The sequence below is a fragment of the Perognathus longimembris genome, chromosome 11, assembly GCF_023159225.1.
Source record: "Perognathus longimembris pacificus isolate PPM17 chromosome 11, ASM2315922v1, whole genome shotgun sequence".
Classification (NCBI taxonomy): domain Eukaryota; kingdom Metazoa; phylum Chordata; class Mammalia; order Rodentia; family Heteromyidae; genus Perognathus; species Perognathus longimembris.
Genome location: NC_063171.1, coordinates 18,022,901 through 18,047,500, shown reverse-complemented (window position 1 = coordinate 18,047,500; position 24,600 = coordinate 18,022,901). Strand labels below are relative to the sequence as shown.

At 40.2% G+C, this 24,600-nt stretch overlaps 2 protein-coding genes across 2 annotated transcripts in view; one reads left to right on the top strand and one right to left on the bottom strand.

Annotated features, from left to right (window-relative positions):
• Niban1 (niban apoptosis regulator 1) overlaps positions 1-24,600 on the bottom strand; it is a 145,303-nt gene that overhangs the window by 73,570 nt on the left and 47,133 nt on the right. The window contains exons 2-4 of the mRNA XM_048357829.1: positions 5,870-6,000; positions 4,073-4,204; positions 590-704 (exon numbers count right to left, since the gene is read on the bottom strand). Coding sequence (XP_048213786.1) covers positions 590-704; positions 4,073-4,204; positions 5,870-6,000 — 378 coding nt within the window. The remainder of the gene's footprint in view (positions 1-589; positions 705-4,072; positions 4,205-5,869; positions 6,001-24,600) is intronic.
• Positions 9,875-10,385, top strand: LOC125359957 (60S ribosomal protein L23a-like). Its single transcript, XM_048357832.1, has one exon. The coding sequence runs from the start codon at positions 9,886-9,888 to the stop codon at positions 10,351-10,353; it is 468 nt and encodes a 155-aa protein (XP_048213789.1). The 5' UTR covers positions 9,875-9,885; the 3' UTR covers positions 10,354-10,385.

The window sequence follows — 24,600 nt, the reverse complement described above, 5'->3', positions numbered from 1 at the left end:
GGATATTTTATTATATTGTTTATTACTCTACAATTAGAAAGACAATAAATATCCTACATGGCCAGGTTTGCTGAATAAAACATGAGGTTATATAGCTCACAGACTGAGCTCTATCTCGTTCAGTTGCCCTATGTAGAGATATCATAGCCTGCCTTGTATTCCAAAAGCTTCAATATTCCTGACCAATAGCACATATGTCATGCCTTGTAAAACTAACTTCTGCTGTTCATTGGGATGTAAAATCATTGATGTGGTACAATGTCTACCTAAGTTAGAGAATTACATCTTCTACTTGGCTATGGGATATGGGTTTCTGGTCTGAGGTTTCTCCAATGTGGCATCACTGATGCTTTATTTTAGATCATTCTTCATTGCTGGGGGAGGCTGTCCTATACCTCGCAGGGTCTGGCAGCACTACTGACCTCTACCAACCAGACAACTGCAGTAGCCATCTTCTAACTGAAAGGACTCCAAGCACTGCCAAATACACTGGCAGGAAAATCCCCCTCCTCCATTGAGACCCACTGATGTAGCTAAACAAAGCAAATGAAGGGACTTTCCCCTTGGAAAACATTGCTCAGAGACTCACCAAGGGGGTCTGGGAAATGCCTATCAGATAACAGGTTGTATTCATCTTCTGAGGTTAACACCCTGCCACCAGCAGGAAGAATTCGGCTTTTAGGAGCAGCTCCTCTCTGATAGGCCTAAAAAGAAAAGGCATTTGTGAATGAGACTTCCCCCCATTTGGAGTTTTGAAAAATAACAGAAAGATTACAAATGGGTAGACCCAAACATATATACACCCAGAGAGATAGCAAACCCCATACTATACCACTGATTTCATTTAAAAAAAAAAAAAAAAAGATGTTTTGTTGGACCTGCTACTCTCAAGGTTCTGTTTATTATTTTTGTGTGGTGAGCACAGCATGGTAAATCAGGGGTCTAATCTCATGGAGATTCCAGGTAAATTGTTCTCAAATGGTGAAAATAGAATCTCAGAAACACCTACATAGATAGTCTGTAGCTTATTTACCATTTCAGCTCTGACTCCTGAATCATTCTGATAACCACAAGGGTGACGATCACACCAGTGTTGCACAAAAAAGGCTTAGTGGCTGATGTGGGCCATGGGTGATGACTAATGAGGTGGTGGGATGTATAAATGTAACTATGGTTACCACAGAGTCTCATAAAAGACATTGCAATGTAGCCGTGATAAAATGTGCTGCCATTTTGCCCTGAGGTAGAGCAGTTTTGCAGTGAAATGACTATAATGGAAGTACAGCTTGTGACATCAGAAGGAATTCTTGCCTACAGACAGGAAGCCCTTCTGCCTGAGCCATGCCAGAGGCACAAACACTGCTAGAGCAGCTGCTCAGACACACCCATGAGAACACACAGATCAGATAAAATTCAAGCATGTGCATCAGAGGGGATAGTGTACACTAATATAAAAGTTTGAAAAGAACAACCTAAAAGCAAGTGAGAATTAAAACAACATAGTCTGGGATGCAAAATGTTGGGTATACTGTTGGGAAACACTAAAACAACATTGACCTGGGCAGCAGACTCAGAATAATAACATATTTAGCATTCATAAGATAGCAACGGAAGGGACCCAAACCAAACAAACCCAGAGAGCGCTAATAAGTTTATTTTCCTTCTTTTTTCTTTTCTTTTTCTTTCTTTCTTTCTTTCTTTCTTTCTTTCTTTCTTTCTTTCTTTCTTCCTTCCTTCCTTCCTTCCTTCCTTCCTTCCTTCCTTCCTTCCTTCCTTTCTTTTTTGCCAGTGCTGGGGCTTGGGCTCAGGGCCTGAGCACAGTTCCTGGCTTCTTTTTTTCTCAAGGCTAGCACTCTACCACTTGAGCCACAGCACCACTTTCAGATTTTTCTGTTTATGTGGTATTGAGGAATCAAACCCAGGGCTTCATGCATACTAGGCAAGCACTCTACCACTAAGCCAACTTCCCAGCCCCAGGAGTTTATTTTTATACTTGTAAGAACCACTAGTCAACTGTTCATATCCATCAGATTCAGAGTGTAACAAAGAATCAAAATTTGTATGACTTTGAGAAAGTTTAGAAGCTAATAGATTCAGACTAGACACAGATGTAAATTGTGCTTTTAGTTATAAAAAGCCTCTATGTTGGCTTTTGTAAACGTTACATCATTTAATCCTGAAGACAGCACTATAAATTAGATATTACATTCATTGTCAAAGTACAGCGATAAAATAGAGGCTGAAAGAGATCAAAAAACTTGTGACAGCTCAGGACTGAGAGGTAACCAAACCAGGACTCTACCACCTGCCAGCTACATGCAAGGGCAGGAAGTGGGAAGTGGCTATGACATGGTAGGTATCCAGGATCCTGCTTCACTACCACCAAGCAGGACTTCCTGTTCCACTCATAGGCAATTTATAAGTACTTAATACCTAGCTCTTAGGTGTCATTAAAAAAAATACTCCAATGAATTAAAAAACAAGATATTGTTAAAATTTTAGCTAGTGATGACTAACTACATGGGCTTTTTCTTTAAACACCCAAATGGGTCCTTAAAAATATTTGATTATTGGGCTGGGAATATGGCCTAGTGGTAGAGTGCTCACCTTGTATACATCAGCACCACATATATAGAAAAGGCCAGAAGGGACACTGTGGCTCAAGTGGTAGAGTGCTAGCCTTGAGCAAAAAGAAGGCAGGGACAGTGCTCAGGCCCTGAGTTCAAGCCCCAGGACTTGCAAAAAAAAGATTATTATCTAATTCAGTCACCATAGCTTAACAACCTGAACATGTTAGTTGAATGAGGAAATAAAAGAAAGCAGCACAAATGTCGTATAATTGTAAGAAAAGGGAGGAAGTTTAATCAAAACGAAGGAATGAAACATCAGATTTTGATTCACAATGAAATTTGTTAGTGTTAAATGTAGTGTAAACTTCTGTATATGTAGGAACAAGCTCTACAAGTGTTTCCTCCAATTGATGAGTGATAATACTATCAAAATCTGCCACATACTAGGTTCACCTACAAGCCTGGCCATTCTAAGGGCTTCAATACTTTTATTCATTTAATCCTCACACAATGCAATAACAAAGGGATCATGCACACCACTTATATATAAGGAGCTGAGGTTAAAGAAGATATGTCTTATAGTAGGCACTTATATAAGTCAAAGTCCATAATGTGACTAGACATTCAGCCATTGCCTCCAGCTTCCCTGAAAGGACTTTGCAAGGAACCTTGCAAAATGCAAGGTGATTGGTTACAATTACTTGTAGTGTATTGATGATTTGTTACTGAATGTAAATAAAGTATTGAATGAAATCCTAATATAGGAAAGCAGAGAAAAATAACCTGGAAAAAATGAAATAAGGTATTTAGAGTCTTCTAACCTCCTAGGAAGCTGGGTAAATGCAATCACAGTCTTCTTGAATAGCTAACTCTTTCTCAGACACCTGTCACAATTGATGCTTAAGAGTGGGAAGATATGAAGATAGAGAAAGAAAGACAGCAGGACAGAAGGACCCCATGGCTGAATGGCCACATGAAAGGCCCTCTATTCCAAACAAGAACCACACTTCTATTTTCATACTTTCTTTTCTTTTTTTTTTTTTCCAGTCCTAAGGCTTGAACTCAGGGCCTGGGCACCATCCCTGAGCTTCTTTTGCTGAAGGCTAGCACTCTACCACTTGAGCCACAGCACTACTTCTGGCTTTTTCTGTTTATGTGGTGCTGAGAAATCGAACCCAGGGTTTCATGCGTGCTAGGCAAGCACTCCACCACATTCCCAGCTCTATGTTCCTATTTTCTATGTTCACACTCAGGGCTGGAGCTTGTTTCAAATCTATCTTTTCCATAGACAGAAATTATTTGTCTGATCAGCTGCTCTTTATCCAGAATCTTGTCTAACACTTGGTCTAGAACAGTGGCCTATATCAGTGGATATGTACTAATCACAGTGAGTATTGGAATGAATGATTGCTAACTGTATGAATCAGTCACCAAGGATGGGCATCCCAGCCAGTGTTCTCAGAATTTTACAAGAACCAGGAGCTAACAAGAACATATCTTACCTCTTTGTTCTCATAGCTTTCCACGGCAAAATCATTTTTAACCACAATGTATCTGTCCTTCCATTTCCTTATGTCTTCCACAAATTGCATGAGCTCTGCTTCATACAAAACAGTCCCAGATTCCGATGGTGGCTTAAAGAAGATGAATATGATTCACTATTACAGCAAGAGGTAAATTACCTCATAACAACTTTGCTATATTCTGTGTCTCTAGGGATATTTTAAGAAATGAAATTGTTTTCACCTCTCTGCCACAATTTCCCCTTCTAACTTTTCCTAAACAAATACAAATATTTTCCATTTTATTATTTTTATTTCTCTTTAAGGGACCATGCAAAATATAAAGTGATCAGTTACTAGTATTTATAGTATATTAGCAATTTGTTTCTGAGTACAAATGAAGTATTCAATGAAATCCTAACATGGATAAGCAGCGAAAATATTATATTAATTAATGTTGGAGAGGAAAAAAAATCTATCCAAGAAAATAGTTATTTATATAAAAGTACAGGGACAGGTGGTCCAAGGGTATTATAGCAACCAGCTTGCACCATACATATTTATTAACTGCTAATATACAGGGGGAAAGAAGGGGTGAGGCAGAACAGGTGTTGGCAACTTCCTCAGTTTCCCAACATGCTTCAGGGAAAATTTCTGGAAAGCAGGAGAACCAACACCTTATCACACCTTTAGACACACATGAAGAGCCATTACACAATGGTTTTTCCAAGTCATAAACACTTTGTCCATCCTCAGGATCCTCCAGGAGACCATGTTTGCTTAAAGAAGGGGATGCACAGGCCAGAAAAACTCAGCTCTACTCCTAAAACACTGAGTATCTCTTATTTACCTCAATGGTATATGCACCATTGGAGAATTTCCATTAGATTCCTCATTAGGTCTTCCATTGGGTTACTGTGTAAGGATAATCTACTAAAGGGCAAGTCATGCCTGACTTCAAAATACAGGAATGGGCTCCTTGTCTTTTACATGTCATTGAATTTACATTTATTTTCCCTTTATTAAAAAAATAGTGCCCTTGAAACTTCTTTCTCTACTTTTAAGCACAAATTTATAGTAAGCACACAGAAAAACAGAGTTTACTTCTTTTAAGAAACATCTCAGGGATGAAATAAATTCCCTTACAAGTCCCAGTGCTTGGAGCCTTTTCTGATAGAAATGATGAAACAGTCTCCTATCTTGCCTCATTAAAAGATTTTTTTTAAAAAAGAACTCCCTCCTCTCTCTAAAACAAACCAGTATATACTGAACTTCAACATTTTTATGTGCAGCATTGCTGGACTACTTAATAAAAAATGTGGACTAATCTTAGACTTACTGCAGATGTGGGTCATAAGTTACATTTGTTTTGCTAGTTTGAGACCAGGGTCTCTCTTTTCCAGGCTACTCTTGAGTTCTTGGGCTCAAGCAATTCTTTTGTCTCAGTCTCCATGAGGCTGGGAACATTTACATACCACCACCTCTGATCAGAATTTTCTTTAACAAGCACTCTAAATTTGGAGAGTCACTGTTTTATGCAATCACAATTATGCTACATAATCATGCTGCACCTTATTAGTTAATCAAATTTCTGGTTTGTTATAAGGATTACATCATCAACATGAAATCGTGTTTCTTCTCATTTTCAGCCAGATAGTGATTGGGGGTTGAGTATGAGATGATTTCACAGTAGCGATTTTAAAGCTGCTGTTCTAAGTGTTTTCATTTCTGAAGTATTTGGAGCTACAAATCTGTCTTCAATGAAGAAAGCATGAAAGCCATGGGTGCTTGAGTTACCTTGGTCTTCAACAATTGTGATGTGAAATCTCTGTGCTGTTCTACCTCACTGCGCACATGATTACAGAAAGCCACCGAATACTGGCGATTATAGTAGGGACTGAAGTTCTTGATGGCAGCTTCAGTTTTTCCTGAGAGAAAGAAGAAAATAAGCATTCTAATCTTGAAATGTAGCGTATCTGACAGAATGAACATCAATTCACATAATAAAATTTCATTTTTCTTTTTTTTTTTTTTTTCCAGTTGTGGGGTTTGTACTCTGGGCTTGGGCACTGTCCTTGAGCTGAAGAGCTCAAGGCTAGCTCTCTACCACTTGAGCCACAGTGTCACTTTTGGTTTTCTGGAGGTTAATTGGAGATACGGGTGTCATGGACTTTCCTGCCCAGGCTGTCTTTGAACCGCAATCCTCAGATCTCAGCATCCTGAGTAGTTAGGTTTACAGGTGTGAGCCAGTGGCACCCAGCTTACAATTTCATTTTTATTGACATTAAGTTAGCTATAACAAGGTGTTTCTTCCTGACATTTCCGTGCATACATATACATACTTTGATCACATTCAACCCTTCTATGACACTCATCATCTTCTACCTTTACTTTCTATGTAATCCTTTCAAATCCCTTTCACCTCTCTAACGACACTGTTTAGCAGGGACTTGTTCTCTGTCTGTGGTCTCTGAGAACTGTACACCTGCTGCAGGTGCCTTAATCTCTTCTCCTTCTGCTATCACCCTCAGAGATGTCACCAACCAGAGAGTAACTACAAGGGGTTGTCTTCAGTGTACCATGTACTATTGCCATGATCATAAACATGACCATCCTTCAATCCTTCTACAACTGTTCTACTTCATCCCCTCTCCACTTTAACTTGTTCTTTACTCCCCTCCCCATTGCCCAATTTTCATGCAATAATTTCAGGTTCACCTTTCAACCCTGCATACACACCTTTCTGTCTTTTTCTCAGCTCTGTGAGGTTTTTTTATTTTGTTTTTTGCCAGTTCTGGGGCTTAGACTCAGGGCCTGAGCACTGTCCCTGGCTTCTTTTTGCTCAAGGCTAGCACTCTACCACTTGAGCCACAGCGCCACTTTTGGCTTTTTCTATATATGTAATACTGAGGAATCGAACCCAGGGCTTCACGTATGCGAGGCAAGCTACTACCACTAGGCCACATTCCCAGCCCTGGATCCCCAAGTTTTATCTCTGGTATTGCAGTCCTGGGTAAAACCATTAACTCCTTTTCTCTATGTTCCTATGATTTTGGTTTAAAAGAGTTTTGTGATTCAAAGTATTGTATAATTATGGTGAGGGGAGGGGAGAAACTATGACTTAAGAGTCTAGAGACAGTTCTGATTGTGAGATCGAAATCAGCTGTCCAACCTCAGCCAGCACACTCAGTGCTCAGGCTCCAGGGCCCCTGAACTGTGAAGGGAGTTGCCAATCAGTCCACATTTTGCATTAGTCTATGTAACACTGAAATATAATCATAAATGCACCACTGTTTTATACTAGTGACCAGCAATTGCAATACCATCTCTCTATACCAGGCACAAATTAATGTACCAACCATTGTAGGGCTCAGAATTGAAAGAAGGAGAGTTGAGCACTGGTAACTTACTGGGCTTCTCCAAGGATTTGGAAAGTATAGGAGAAGGAGAAATAACAATGGGGCTTTTAGATAACTAATCACAAAGGATTAGAAATCCTCAAAACACCTCAAGTACTACCAAGTGTAGACGAAGTAGTCCATAGAATAGGACATTATCTTAACAAGGAGAAGAAAAAAAACTCACATAACATTCTAATACATAGTTAAATACTTCATGTGAAGTTGGCATTGTTTTTATTTCTGAAATTTCATCTAACTTGCTGGCAAGTGAAAGATTCTAGCCATGTTTACTGAGATACTCAACAAGAGGAACTTGGATCTTTAGCTGCTTGGGTGAAACCTATAAAATCACAGCCCCAATCTCTCAAAATATATGAATATCTTCTAACGATGGGGATTTCTGCTCTTGCTTGGGTACTTCAGTCCTTATAGTGGGTATGAGGTAAAGGGAATACCATTGTATTTGCTTAATAAAATGACATTTATGGGTCATATTTCTGGGCTCTAGTATTATTACTTGTAAGGTCCTCTGAGATCCACTAACAATAGATTTGATGGTCATGCCAATAAAAGCTGCTATAATTTGAATCAGGCATGCTTTTGCTTGCTCTATGACTTATAGTATTACATTTAATTAGTATTTGCATAATACTTCAATATACTCTGGCTTTATAACCATATAATTGGTTATTATTTTATTAGCTTTAGTAGCGCACATAAGTAGTGAAATTCTATATCCTTGCCTATAATTTTCTTACATATCAGCAGGATATCTTTGAGAACCTCCACAAGGAGAAAGAGGTTCTCTTTTCAGAAAAAAAAACAAAACTGAGCAATTAACAAAATGTGTCCTTTTGCTCCAAATAACCACAGCTTGTTCTGCCAGATGTGTAGCTTGAGCCAGGCACTGGTGGCTCATGCCTGTAATCCTAGCTACTCAGGAGGCTGAGACATGATGGCTGCAGTTAAAAACAAGCCTAGGGGCTGTGGATATAGCCTAGTGGCAAGAGCGCTTGACTCGTATACATGAAGCCCTGGGTTCGATTCCCCAGCACCACATATACAGAAAATGGCCAGAAGTGGCGCTGTGGCTCAGGTGGCAGAGTGCTAGCCTTGAGCAAAAGGAAGCCAGGGACAGTGCTCAGGCCCTGAGTCCGAGCCCCAGGACTGGCAAAAAAAAACAAGCCTGAACAGTAAAGTCCATGAGACTCTTACCTCCAATTAACCACCAGAAAACCGGAAGTGACTCTGTGGCTCAAGTGGTAGAGAGCTAGCCTTGAGCTGAAGTGCTCAGGGACAGTGCCCGGGCACACAACTGACAAAAAAGATGGGGGTGAGGAGGAGGAGCAGAAGCAACAGAAGCAGAAGAACTTTTTAATTGCTGATGCTAATATCTGCACTCTGGAAAGCACTTGGACTGAAATGAAAGGAGGTGCCTGTCATTTAATGATGAGTCTTCAAACCCCATGAAAGCGGCTTGTCTGCCGTATCACCAAGCATCCTCCTGGGTCACCCTGCTCTGCTGAAATACTATGATGCCAGCACTCCCTTCTAATGTATGAGGAAAATGCTTCTGTGATTTGGATCTCTGCATATGGGTGCACAGCATCCTGGCAGAACTTAAAAAGATGGGATTTTACATTCCTCTGGTAATTAACCTAGTGATTGATGGGTTTGAACAATGTGAATGAAATAGTTGATGATGTCATCAGTTCCTGGGGGACAAAAAAATAAAACTATTCTCCAAGTACATTTGGATTTTATCTTAGATCTAGATGAACTCCCATAAAGAACACACAATCTAGAGATCTTCAGAATGGGAGCAAAGTCTAGTGTTGGGACAAAATATCACTGTGGTTAGAGAGATGGAGGCTGGAGTGAGCCAAACAAGGGTTCAAGTCTCATCTCTGCTACTTACCAACTGTAACAGCTTGCGTGAATTACATTCTGACATGTAAAATGAAGACAAGAGTCACTACCTCGTAGAATGCAGTGAAGGCCTCTGCACTGTGGATGCACTTATATAAAGTGTGCAATCATTTATAAAAACCTAACTGATGGTGACAATAGCGAAGAAGAATTTCCCCTGACCCCAGACAAGAATCACAGGACTATCCTCAAGCTGAACTAAGAAATCAAGAGGCTAAAAGGCAGGTTTTCTCTACAGCCACTATTGAACCTGGGACATCCCAGAGGACAGCCTTTCCCCACACTGTGGGCTCCACACTAGTATTACATACATTTCTTGACGTTGTCATAGAAAAGGACCTCAGTTGAAATCAACTGAATAATGCCAGAAGTAGTAGTGCACACTTATAATCCCAGTATTCAGGAGACGGAAGGAAGAGGATAGTGAGTTTGAGGACAGCCTGGGCTATATAGTAAGAATCTGTCTAAACCTTTTTCACCAAGATGGCGCCGAAAGCTAAGAAGGGAGCTCCGGCCCCTTCTAAAGCCGAAGCCAAGGAAAAGGCTTTGAAGGCCAAGAAGGCAGTGCTGAAAGGTGTCCACAGCCACAAAAAGAAGATACGCACTTCACCCACCTTCCGGGGACCCAAGACGCTGCGGCTCCGGAGACAGCCCAAATACCCTCGGAAGAGTGCCCCGAGGAGAAACAAGCTTTCTCACTATGCTATCATCAAGTTCCTCCTGACCACTGAGTCAGCCATGAAGAAGATAGAAGACAACAACACACTTGTGTTCATTGTGGATGTCAAGGCCAACAAGCATCAGATCAAACAGGCTGTGAAGAAGCTCTATGACAATGATGTAGCTAAGGTCAATACCCTGATCAGACCTGATGGAGAGAAGAAAGCATATGTTCGACTGGCTCCTGATTATGATGCCTTAGATGTTGCCAACAAAATTGGAATCATCTAAACTGAGTCTAGCTGGCTAATTATAAATATACATTTTTTCCACAAAAAAAAACAATCTGTCTCAAAAAAAAAGGGGGGGGGGGTGGGAAGGAAGAAAGGAAAGAGAAAAAAAGCAATGGCATAAAATATTACCTTTAATGAGCAGAAGGTAAATGGTCTGCATTAGCTGTGTTACTTTGAGCATAGTCTTCATGAAATGACTGAAGCAAGGCCATTGGTGGCTCAGGCCTGTAATCCTAGTCACTCAGGAGGCTGAGATCTAAGGATCATAGGTCAAAGCCGGCCCGGGCAGGAAAGTCCCCTTCACCACCAGAAAATTAGAAGTAGAGCTGTGGCTCAAAGTGGTAAAGCACTAGCTTGATTAGCCCATGACAGCACCCAAGCCCTGAATTCAAGCTCATAACTAATAAAGAATGAGACAAAACAAAAACAATAACTACTGAAACCAATAGAACTCCTTCCACACTTCGGTATAGAGGCATTTGAAGAACGATATACTTCTTTTACTTAATGATTTCAGTACAATTATGTAACCACAATGTTCATCACTCCTTTAGGCAAATTCTCACCAAAGCTAGAAGCCACTTACACAGCTCCATACACAAAAATGAGTTTCGCATCCACTTTGCAAAAGCAAGAAAAGTTATCTGCTAGCCTTTCCATAAGCCATCTCCATCTATACAGGCTCAAAAAGCCAGTAGTTATTTATCCTTCTTCCCACTCGCATAGTCAACCAAATCCTTCTATGCTATGTTAGTTCTTGAATCCACCCCCTTTCCCCATCTTAACCACTACACCCTCTGTTCATTATCTCTCAACAGCACTGTAAAAACAAACAAAAATTCTTCTTCCCAATAACCAGTACAGCTGGGCAAAAAATACTTAACTAGCTATCAACTTTAAAACAGGAGCAAAATGTCAAAAGCAGAGAGGGAAGGGAAATGCTGGGACTGGCACCCAGATCCTGGAATGCCTTGAGTAAGAAACAGAGCTGGATTTGTCTCTGGACAGAGATAAGTTCCAGAAAGGGCAGAGTTAGGCAGAGTTAGTTCTCATCCAAACTGGCCACTTAGACCCACTCAAGATCAAGCTAGTGTGAATCATTAAGGCCCAAATGCTAAAGTGGGGAACCATCCTGTAGAACCAATATGTGGTATTGAGGGTACCTAAAGACCTTTGGGTTGTTGTTTTTGTTTTTTTGTTTTGTTTTGTTTTTTTTTGGCCAGTCCTGGGGCTTGGATTCAGGGCCTGAGCACTATCCCTGGCTTCTTTTTGCTCAAGGCTAGCACTCTGCCACTTGAGCCACAGCACCACTACTGGCCATTTTCTGTATATGTGGTGCTGGGGAATTGAACCCAGGGTCTCATGTATAGGAGGCAAGCACTCTTGCCACTAGGCCATATCCCCAGCCCAGACCTTTGGGAAAGCCATAAGGCACATGCCTCACAAGTCTCAGCAGCTTGACCCTCAGGGCCTGGCCTCCCAAGTTTCATTTGACACACTGCTGCCAGATCATGCCAATACCTTGGCTAAAAACACCAGAGTTTCCGTTGCCTATAGCAGGAACTCTCCAGCCTTGCACTGAAATTTCTTGCCCTTTGTTGCCATGCCCCCTCTCTTCCTTTCTCTTCCAGAGTGATCTGACAGCCACGTTCAGAAACTTCAAGCCCAGACAACTGTCTCAATCCCAAAAGGAGGCTTTTCAGAGCTCCTCAGTTGGAAATAATCTCATTCTCCTTTACTTTCTTCTGAATTATGCATTGCTTTTACTACAGCTGTTTAAATACAGCCTATCGCTCCTCCAAGAGTATTCTGTGTTTATATGTTCAGTAAATATTTGTTGAATGAATGCAAGAATGGCTGAGTAAATATTCAAGACTAAAGCAAATTACAATTCAAAGAAATGATGAAATTCATGCCAATACCCCAGCAAAGAAAAGTAGTTTTCAGCTTGACTTTTTACTAAAAATATACACTCTTGAAGCTCAGCTCTATTTGTTTAAAAAAAATCAGACTGTTATAGGTTAGCTCTTTTTAAATTTTTTAATGAGTATTGTCCATAAGAACATTTGTGAAAAATTACTCAAAAAACAAAACTCTTGATTTGCTTGTTTTCTTTGACCAGTCTAGAAATATGAGCAGTACATAAAGATGTGGCAATTTCTATGAAATCTCATACTAAAGGATTCTTTCTGAGCCAGTTCCTGATCATACATTAATGCATTAGTCTTCCCTGAAAGATATTGATAGTATATTATTTCTAGTTCCCTATTGTCCCAAGTGTCATAATAATGATGTACTCTAAAATCGCTAACAAGTATAGATTCTTTCTTATTTCAATTGCTTTAGAAAAATAGCTTATCAGAGCCAGGCTCTAAGCCAGTGGCTCATACCTATAATCCCAGCTACTCAGGAGGCTGAGATCTGAGGATCAAAGCCATCCAGGAAAGAAAAGACCATGAGTCTCTTGTCTCCAATAAGCTACTCAGGAAAAGCCGAAGTGGCACTTTGGCTCAAGTGGTAGAACGCTAACTGACCTTAAACCAAAGAAGCTCGGGGACAGTACCCAAGCCCAGAGTTCAAGCCTCAGGAATAGCAACAAGAACACAAAAAAGCTTACAGGCACAAAGATGCAAAAGAGCCCTGAAAATTTCCCCTATATTCTTTTTTAGTTTTTTTTTAATGTAGTTGAGATTATAACATATGATTATATCATACATTTCATCTTTGGCTATGATTTTATAACAAAAAATAAATGTTTTTTCAGGTGCTACATTCTATTATTGTTATGAAGGAGAGAAATACAAAAATCAATTTTGTTTTAATTTTAACAAGGTAGGAACTGAAGCTAACCCACATATAAGGAAAAGATTAACCAGGCTTTTGGTATGATTTCTCAAGAACTGTTGAGGTTTTAAGTAAAGATTAATTTGGGAGACAAGACAAAGCCTCTAAAAATGAACTATATTTTAATAATTTTAAAATAAAGTACAATATCCATCATTGCTTATTTTCTCCAGTTTCTCAAACTGTATAAGTTTAAAAGTTCTGATGAATTATAGCATCTTGTATGTCTCAGGTTGCTAAGCAGCATTGCTTAATACTTTCAGGTGGAAAATTTGGAAATCCCAATTCACAATACAGAGGTGCAAAAAATCTAATTACATACAGTGACGCCCAAGGACTCTTTTATTCTTCTTGTAAATGCCTTAGAGACTGAGGATAAATTGGTCTCTCCATAGTTGAACTAAAAAAGTATGTGTGCATATACACATGGGTGTAAATACATCTATGTGTATTTAAGGCACATCTATTATTGGTACTCAAATGACAAGTTTGGAGCAAGACTCCCTAAAAGAAGGTGAAATGATTTGTTGGAATCCTTGGGTCTTCAGATTGGGTGGCCTCTCCTGCAGAAACTCCACTTGGAGTTAAAACTAAGATACACAAACCAATTTAAGTTCTTGATGATTTTTTTCAGGTATTAACCCACCGACAGAAATATTCAATACTTACACCCACAAGAGCTGTTATTAAATGCATTCTTAGCAAGAATCTAGGTAAAAGTAGGCTTGCTAAGGAGCAAACAATAGAGCATGGTTTCCTGGGTTTCCAAATCCACTCATAGTAATCCAGTGGCCTTGCCTTCAGACTATTAGAGAGTCTAAGTTTTTCCCAAGCCTATGCTAAAAAGACAGGCCCGGTATCTACAATATGACTACAAAACTCAGTCCTTTCAGGGTGTGTAGATGCTACATGTGGGAGCAAGCTCTAAGTCCAGGGGAGAAGTAGAAGCAAAAACAATATTTTCCACAAGTGACCACCATCACTCAAGTGAATCAAAATTACATCTGCACAGCATCGTTATAGAACAATGCCTTCACAAGTCAATATAAGAAAAATGGGAGACTGCATTAACAAGGAAACACCCACTACTGTTTTGATTTCTACCACCTCATTCTATGAGAAAAAAATTATCTCACTGTGACCAACTTTTCCAGACTTAGAAAAATCCATAACAAATTTCTAAAACTATAAGTCCTTAAGTCAGGTCTCCTCTTTTGCTTGTATTATTAGAAAAATGTACATGCCTGTACACGTCCATATTATTCTTTAGCCATAATTAGACAGGAGTAACTTTAATTTTTCTTGCATTCCATTTGGGAAAAGGACTCATAAACTTTCAAAATTATTTATTACCTCACAGCATGCCTCCAATTTCTTCCTGACACATCTGTTGAGAAGAAATCTTGTTTATTTTGCTACTTCCTAAGCTGTCTAATGTCCTCCAAGGAAGCTCCAGACTGCTTGTCTTTATCTTTCCAAAATGTGAGAGGAGAATGTGCAAAGCAAAATTAAACTAGTCTGGCAGCTGTTTTTTTCACACAGTATTACAACTGTCGTAGTGCATGCCTGTAATCCCAGTACTCAGGAGGGTGAAGTAGAAGACGATTACAAGTCTGAAGCCAGTGTAGACCACATAGCAAGTTCAATGCCATGCTAAGCTTGAATCTCTGTCTCAAGAAGCCAAGGGTTGAGGATGTTGCTCAGTGGTAAAGTTCAAAGCCCTGGGTTTGATACAGAGAGAGAAAGAGAGAGAGGGGAGGGAGGGAGGAAAGACAGACAACAATGGTTGGTGTTGGGATCCATCTTTCTCCTTGATGGAAGGGGCTTGATGCCCCTCCCCCAGCCCTGGGGAATGGGGCCCTGCTATCCTCTCTGGATGGGAATCCAGAGAAACCGGTTGGGCAAACAGCCCCCAACCCAACCCGCTAGCCAGCCTGGTGCCTACCAACCCCGCCCTGGTTCGCTGCGCTCAAGTGACGATAACCCTTGGGGGTCAGGTGATACCTTTCAGCCTATTGACATCATGGCCAAACCCCTCCCCTCGGAATCATCTCCTCTTGTCCTTGTCTCAATAAAGTTAGTTCGCTCTAAGAAGCTAGCCCCGTTGCATGTGTACATCAGACTTCTAGCGGTAAGGAGGCGGGCACACATCTGCGGCCGGGCCACGTGCACCCCCGGTCGGAGCTAACTCCCCCGTTCCACTCTAGCTTATCTGCTGGTCGGATGACTAGGGGAGAGGGCGAGAAAGGGAGGGTGGAAAGAAAGAAGTAAGAGTCTGAGCCGGGAGGGGCTAACAAGCCCAACAGTTGGGGATTTGAGGGCAATATAATACTAAGCTTCAGAAACCAAATTAATGAGAAAATTGCTCTTTTTCAGTTATTAAAACTTCTGCACGTATTTTATCATAGGCTTTCAAATGATTCTAAAATGCTGAAAATACTCCTTGCATATTGATTGCAATCCTGCAAATGAATATAACACAAATTTTTTAATGTCAGGTCAAAGGTGGACATGGTGGCATACTACAAGTCCAGACACTTGGGAGGCATAGGAAGGAGAAGCACAGTCCAGACACTGGGAGGCAGAGGAAGGAGAATGACAGTCCAGGCAAAAAGCACAAGATCCTGTCAGATAATTATCTAAATTTAAAAAATCTGAGGGGGCATGGCTCAAGTGGTAGAGCAAAGTGTACAAAAAAATAAAAGGGGGGAGCTGGGAATGTGGCTTAGTGGTAGAGTGCTTGCCTAGTATGCATGAAGCCCTGGGTTTGATTCCTCAGTACCACATAAACAGAAAAGGCCAGAAGCAGGGCTGTGGCTCAAGTGGTAGAGCATTAGCCTTGAGCAAAACAAGCTCAGGGACAGTGCCCAGGCTCTGAGTTCAAGCCCCAGGACTGGCAAAAAAAAAAAAAGAAAAGAAAAAAGAAAAGAAAAAGGCACACATACATAAAGATACCTTTCTCTCTCTTTTCTTTTTTTTTTTTTTTTAACTCAGGGCCTGAGCACTGTCCCTGGCTTTTTTTTCTTTTTGCTCAAGGCTAGCACTCTACCACTTGAGCCATGGCACCCCTTCTGGCCTTTTTTTATATATGTGGTGCTGAGGAATAGAAGGGTTTCATGTACACGAGGCAAGTACTCTACCACTAGGCCACATTCCCAGCCCCTTCTCTCTCTTTTTACACACATACATCCTTCTCTTTTTCTTATTTCATTTCACTTTTTTCTCTCCACAAGAAATTTGTTTGAAATATTTTATATTAAAAAATTCTCCAACACCTATGCTACTAATGTGGAAAATGTGTTTCTAAATAACTGTGTTGGATTGTGGGATGTTTACATTTGTCCTCTGAGGATCTGGGTAACAGTAGAAAGGAGGGGACCTGGGCAGGAAGTGAAAGGTAATGTCAGCAAACTTCAAGAAAATCTTTGTAAAGTATTGGGCATTTCTGGAGATAAGATAAATTTTAAAACACTATTTACAAGAGAAACAACAACAATAAAAAAAACTACGGTTTCACATGGCATGTTGAAAATAATTACAACACTTGTTTCCATAACATGGAGTTCATTTCACTTAGCATTACCTTATGTGTTCATAAGGGCATAGCTATTGGGCTATTGTGATCTTCTGCTATGACTAACCTAAACATATACTAATTATTCCCTATGAAGGAAACCATAGAGTCCATGTTTCTTTGAGTCTGGCTCACTTCAGTTAGTATAATTGTTTCCAAGTCTCATCTGATTACTCTGTATACTGTATATACATGTATTTGAACTAGGGAAAGGAAAGGGAATATCAAAATCAAGAGACAAAGAATAAAAAGACAAACGATTCCAAAAGCAATACTTACAAAACCATTTGGCGTAAACCAACTGTAAAACTCATCGGGGGGAGAGGGAAAATGGGAGGAGGGAGGCGGGGGGGGGGGGGAAATGAGGGAGGAGGTAACAAGTTGAACAAGAAATGTACTCACTGCCTTACGTATGAAACTGTAACCCCTTTGAACATCACTTTGACAATAAATAATTACTTAAAACATTTAAAAACCCACTATTTACAAGGTTCATACGGCAATAGTGAAAAGTATTTTTGCATGTTCTCACCTATACCAACCAGACCTACAAACTACCATAATAGTTCTGATGCACTGTCTTCTCGAATTTATCAAACTCTTAAGTTTCTGTAGTTTTCTTGATAATAACCAAACATTTCCAATAATAAAATCTGACCTGAATAATGTAGCTCAGTGGTGGAGTGCTTACATGGTATGTGAAGACTCTGGATTTCATTCCCAGCACCACATGAGATGGAAAAAAATTCTCACCTAGAATTGATTATGGGGTAAATTTTAGGTAATATGATAATTGCCACTCACTGGATCAGCTAATTATTAAGTTAAAAAAATTCTAAGTGGGCTGGGAGTATGGCCTAGTGGCAAGAGTGCTTGCCCTGTATGCATGAAGCCCTGGGTTCAGTTCCCCAGTACCACATATATAGAAAAGGCCAGAGGTGTGCTGTGGCTCAAGTGGCGGAGTGCTAGCCTTGAGCAGGAGGAGGCCAGGGACAGTGCTCAGGCCTTGAGTCCAAGCCCCAGACCTGGCAAAAAAAAAAAAAAAATTCTAAGTGAAGCCAGGCAGCAGTGACTTACGGCCATAGTCCCAGCTGCTAAGAAGACTGAGATTTGACAGTCTCAATTTGAAATAAGCATGGGCAGAAAATACTGGGAGACTTTATCTTCAAAAGAACCAGCAAACTGGGGAGTGCCCGTGGCTCATGCATGCAATCCTAGCTAATCAAGAGGCTGAGATCTGAAGGATTATTGCTCAAAGCTAGCCCAGGTGGGAAAGTCTATGAAACTCTTTATCTTCAATTAACCACCAGAAAACCAGAAGTAGAACTGTGGTTCAAAGTGGTAGAGCACTAGCCTTGAGAGACAAAGCTCAGAGCCAAGCCCTGAGCTCAATCTCCACAACTGACACACACACACACACACACACACACACACACACACACACACACACACACAACCCACCAAAAAATGCTGGACTGTACTAGAGGAGTAATTCGAATGATAGAGAACCAGTCCAGTGTGAAATGAAAATAAGCAAGAGAGGCCTGAGTTCAAGCCATGGTACCAACATACACACACACACACACACACACACACACACACACACCACAACACACACAATCCTGAATGATATACATTAGTAAAAATGGTTCAATGCTCTTCTATGTGGCATTCCAAAAGTAGAGAGGAAAAAACACTTGACCTGAAACTTCAGTAGTATTAGATTGTACCAAATTGTCCAAAGTTACCCCATTCTCCTACAGAAAATCCTCTTCTGTAAAGTGAGGTCATGTGGTACTTAATAAATGTGCTGGAATCTTATGACATAAGTTGTACTTTAAGACTGGGCCTCACAAGAGAAATTCACTCCTTTCTAGTATTTATATGTATCTAGGGGACTAATTGTGGATTAGAACTCTATAAATAGGTGGACACTCTGAAAAAAGCAACTTGAGACACACCAATGCCAATCATACTTCAACTCCCAAATGCTACTGAAAAGACAAATATTCACAGAACCCTCAACCTAGATGTGGTGGTGATGATCTCCACCAATGTACTCTGATTTTCAAATAAAAAGTCAACAATCCCAAGGCCACAAAACTACATAGTAATAGAACACTCATGAAATTTTCAAAAATCAATTCCAACTTTTTAATAGTTTTCCTCCTTGCTTAATATTTCTGGAGGACTCCAAGTACTTTCTTATGAATGAATAAATAGAAATAGTTTTTATAAATAACCATGTTGTCACAAAGCCCTGTGAAATAACCTTAAATTTGAGTAAAAAGATGTGATGGTTAATTTTCTCTGTTAACCTAACTGGACTACAGGGTGTCCAGATATTTTGGTTGAACAGTATTCTGAATGTATCTGTAGGGTGTTTCCAAATGACACCAACAACTGACTTGGAAGACAAAGTAGATAGTCCTTCCTAATGCAGGGGGAACCTTTTCAAATCAGCTAAAGGTCCATAAAGAATGGAAAGCTTCTTTACAAGAGGAAACTTCATAAACATGAATGCCTTGAACTCAGACATTGGTCCTCTCCAGTCTTTGAACCTGACCTGGAATAGCAGCACTTTCTGGACTTCCAGCCTCTCTAGAACTTTACACTTAGTTCTTCTGGTTCTCTCAGAATACTCACTGTAGATCTTGAGAGTTGCCAGCCACAATAATTTCAGCAGTCACTTATTCATAATAATTATGCATATATGCATATGTATATATATATATCCTACTGGTTCTGTTTCTCTGCAGAACCATTCGTAATACATAAATAATGGATTGAAATACATTATTGAGTCCCAACACAACTATTATTTTATTTCACTTAACAGATATTAAACTTCAGAGCAATGAAAATGTCTGTCTAGTGCTTCTACAAAACAAGTTCTAAAATGGTTAATAGAATCCTCGTGCCATTGTTGCAGGATATTCTCTGAAATACATGGAATTTGTATTTAAAACATTCTGTCCAGTGATCTCTGAAAGACACTAAAAGCATTTGGCTCAGCTTTTATCCCAGTTGGCCGAGGTTCCCAGCAGGAAGGCAGAAAGGCAGCAAAGCTCTAAGCACCAGGGAAACTAGCTGACCTTATCTGAGTGCCCCTTAATCCTATTCAGGTGTTCCAATTAAGTAGCATCACCATCTCAATTAAAGCTGTAGTCCTCACTGGCTAATACCATAAGGCTCCCTGGGAAATGCTCTAATTAAGTAGATTTTCTTAGCTACTGATTAAGAATTTGTTATGCACAAAATAGAAGTTAAGAGGTACTAATGGGGACCAACCATGTCATCTGCATATTTGAAATGCTTTTATCCAAGTTTCTCTTGTCTCTGTTCTGTATCCAACTCTACATGACCCAAAAGATGCAATATGTTGAGCAACAGACCACTAATAGCAATGATTTTTTACGTATCAATTTGTTTTCTTTAATTATGGAAAAAGCTATGCAATACATAGAGTTGTATGATGAATTATAGTATATACCCATTACTTATGCACATATACATACAAGATACACCCACGTTTGATATTGTTCATTCTGTTTTATTCATTTTAACTACTATCTGTAGTTCTAACAGTATTATTTATTTCCTTGTTTATGAAGCTCTCACACTATCCCTTTTGTATTTTACACATCTATGATGATATGAACATTAGTACACATATCCCGTGGTACATAAATAAACAGCTAACATTATGCTATATTTGTTCTAAGAATTTTTTGAACAAACCAGTACAGCTACATTTGTCGTTCCTTTTACTCTGCCTATGTTACCAGGCACCACTATCTGGAAATTGTTTATTCCTGTAAAACATTTGAGACTCATTCAATACACATATGTATCCACACAGAATTAATAGCACTGCTCCACATATTTTGTAAAATTGACTCCACCTGTCATTCTGCAGCTTGATTTATAAATGATATATTATAACATAATGAATAATCCATGAAACTGGAGCTACATATATGGTGCCCTCTGAATATCCTAAATTATTCTTATACTATAATAATTGACACTGTATGCTACTAATAGTACTGAGATTGACAATACTGACTCTCATATATTACATTTATATATAAACATATATATGTGTGTAAATATATATTTATGTGTGTGTATATTTCCATACTTGAATGTGTTACTTTGAGCTCCCTGTTTTGTACCAGCAATCTATTTGACACTTGTAAAATCTTGGCACTAGTTAAAAACCATACTATTATTACAAAGTTAGGATAATTTCTTTCTTCTTTTTTTTTTTGTGCCAGTCCTGGGGCCTGAACTCAGGGCCTGGCACTGTCCCTGAGCATCTTTTGTTCAAGGCTAGCACTCTACCACTTGAGCCACAGCTCCACTTCTGGATTTTTCTGTTTATGTGGTACTGAGGAATCGAACCTAGGGCTTCATGCATGCTAGGCAAGCACTCTACCACTGAGCCACATTCCCTGCCCAGGATAATTTCTGTTATCTTTAGAGTAAAGTCTTCCTGCAACCCAATATTCTTCCATGTGTGTTTAAGATAGGTTATGTCAAATCTTACGGAACCGTGATCAGAACCCAGTGCTGATGGCTTACACCTATAGTTCTACCTACTCAGGAGACTGAGATTTGAGGATCCTGGTTCAAAGACAGCCCAGACAGGAAAGCCTATGAGATTGCTATCTCCAATTAGCCACTAGAACACTGAAAGTGCAGCTGTGGCTCAAGTGAGAGTGAGCTAGTCTTGAGAGAAAAGGCTAAGGACAGTGCCCAGGCCCTGAGTTCAAGTCCCAGTACTGGTGCGCACACATGCGCGAACACACACACACCATTGGCATTTTCATCAAAATCACAGTGAACTTACAGCTATTATGAGACTGACAACTTTAGGCCACAGATTTTCCATTCTCTCCTGAGTGCTAGTTCATCCAGTACTTCTGTGGGAACTAGCAAGAGGCACCTGACTAAGAGGCAAGTGCAGCCAGATCCATAGGCAAATAATACAGCATTAAGGGGATTTTAGTTCTGCTTGTTCACCAGTCCCTGGCCTGCTAAGGGTATAACATAGCCATGTGTTTTCCTAACTTCTCCAAGGGACCATGATGCTCACTGGAGTTTGGAAACACTAGCTTTGATAGTTCCCTATTGCTACCTGGCAGTTGCTTTAGTCCATAGAAAGCAGTGCTGTACTAAATCATGTTCTACATGCCTTTTGTATCTGTGCAGATGGATACATAAATATAGAGAGAAATTTGCAGAAATGGAAATGTTAAGTCAAAGAATAAATGCGTTCGATACCAGTGCCTCATGCCTGTAATCCTAGTTCCTCAAGAGGATGAGATATGAGGATCATGGTTCAAAGCCAGCCTGGGAAGACAAAGCTGAGTGATTCTTATCTCCAACTAACAAGTAAAGAGGCAGAAGTGGAGATGTGGTAAAGCACTAGCCTTGATCAAAAAACAGAGTGAGGGTACAAGCCCCAGTATTGGCAAGAGAAAGAAAAGGAGAGAGAGAGACAGAGACAAAAAGAGAGACAGAGACAGAGAGAGACAGAGACAGAGACAGAGAACTCCAGGCTCCAGAGAGGGGAGAGAAGGAGGGAGGGAGGGAGGGAGGGAGGGAGGGAGGGAGGGAGGGAGGGAGGGAGGGAGGGAGGGAGGGAGGGAGGGAGGGAGAAAAACAGAGTAAATACATTTGCAGTTTTAATTAAAATGACCAAATTATCCTACTTAGGAATGAAGTTATTTTGCAGTGTCACAAGCGTGGTATTAGACAGTTATTTATCCTCAAACTCAACAGCAGTGCATTATGTTTGTCTTTGCCAGTAAAAGATGTCTCTTTTACACAGAAGAGAGCTAATAAAGAACCCAGAAACATCACCCTGCATCAAAACTGGTGTTAACAGGATATAAATAGTTTAAGCAGAACATCAGAATGTTTACAGTACAGTTTCGCCTAAGAAAAGTTGTAAATGATAGTTGCATATAACTCATATTGTCCTGGTGACTCTAATTGTGATTCAGGTACACACTTTCTTCTATGTACACTGAAGATTTTTGTCAGGCTTCCTGGAAACAAACCAACATTTATAAAAAAAAAAATTTTACAACAGAAAGCATTCCAAACTCCAAGCTACTGACTTAAATTTGAAATCTTTGGAGTGTATAACTAACTGCCTGTATGACACAGTAATCTCTTATTTTATCTTTGCAAAGGGACACATTTTAAAAGCAGGTTCTCTGAGTGAACTTTTTCTGTAGCTGACTGGATGTAAACAAGAGGTGGGTTGCTCTTCCTGAATGCAAATTTGGCTTGCTGTACAATCAGATTAGTGACTGTCAGACTTCTACCTCTGGAAGAATTTGAGGCTTGTATCAAATCACTCTCAGAGGGTCTAACAACCCCAATGGGCAACTTCTGGGATTTCAAATGCATCACAAGAAGACGGGCTTGATCTTCCCCTTTGAGGGGTTTGTTCTACTAACTGAATACAGACTTACAGTGGCATGCAATCTCCTCAAAAAGAAGCAGCTCAAGGTCAGGTTCTGGTGCCACATACCAGTAATCTGGACGCTGAGATCTGAGGCTTGAGGTTAGAAGTGAACCTAGGCAAGAAAGTCCATAAGTCTTACCTCCAATTAACTACCAAAAACAAAAGACCAGAAATAGAGCTCTGGCTCAAGTGGTAGAGCACTAGCCTTGAGCAAAAAGAAGAAAACAAAGAAAGAAGGAAAGAAAGAAAGAAAGAAAGAAAGAAAGAAAGAAAGAAAGAAAGAAAGAAAGAAAGAAAGAAAGAGGGGGAGGGAGGGAGGGAGAGAGGGAGGGAGAGAGGGAGGGAGAGGAGGGCAGGTGGACAGAAGGAAGGAAGGTAGAAAAAAATAAAGTTCAGTGAAAGCGCCCAGAACCAGCACAGAAAGAAAGACAGTGGGGGGGGGGGGAAGGAAGGTAGGAAGGAGGGGGAGAAAGAAGGATGGAGGGAGGGAGGAGAGGAGGAAGGAAAGGAAAGGAAAGGAAAGAAGGAAAGAAGGAAGGAAGGGAGAGGGAAAGAGAAAGGAGCCATTCATATTGAGTTGGCTCTACTCGTCACTGAATACACAATCTCTGGCTGCTTTTTCTCTGGAATGAGGCTTTGCAGGTGTGGAGGGCATCTGCTCATCCATTTTCCTTCAGGGAATACAATGGAATTCTTTGAGTACATGAAGCACTCTAAATTAAAAAATACAAACATTGCAAGCAAGATAATCATTTGCAGAAGCAGAAAATTCCCCTGCCAATAAATGTGTTGTCCAATAGAAATGTCTGTGAAGCAGGTTAATGTGCCTGTCCTCTCCCATAGTTTCTCACAGTGTCATTTGTTTTAGTTACCTTTGATTTTAATAGCCACACATGGCCACCACATTAAGCAGGGAAGCTGATAACCTGTAGAAAGTTCTGCCCCCCAACCTCAGAACTACTGCATCAGAATCCACCTGAGAATGGCCAGAGATTCTGTTCTCAATGCATGCCTTCCACAGCTTCTCAGGATTGGGGCACTTTGATGTATCTCAAATAGCATTGGAAACACCGCCTGCTCGTCCATGTCCACTTCAAAGCGCTCTACAGAATAGTTAGACAGTCTTAGGGCTGGGGGATGACTCAAGTGGTGTAAGGCCTTGAGTACAAACCCCAGTAATACAAAAAATAATTGAGATATCATATATCTCATCTAATCTATTTATCAAATCCAGTTCAAATACTAAGTGGTATAGTACTTTTGGCAAGTGTTGTGGGAAGGCTGTTCCTTACTCCAGAGTGCTTCATTTTGTTGTGATGAGGAAGGAGGGGACAATGTCGTGT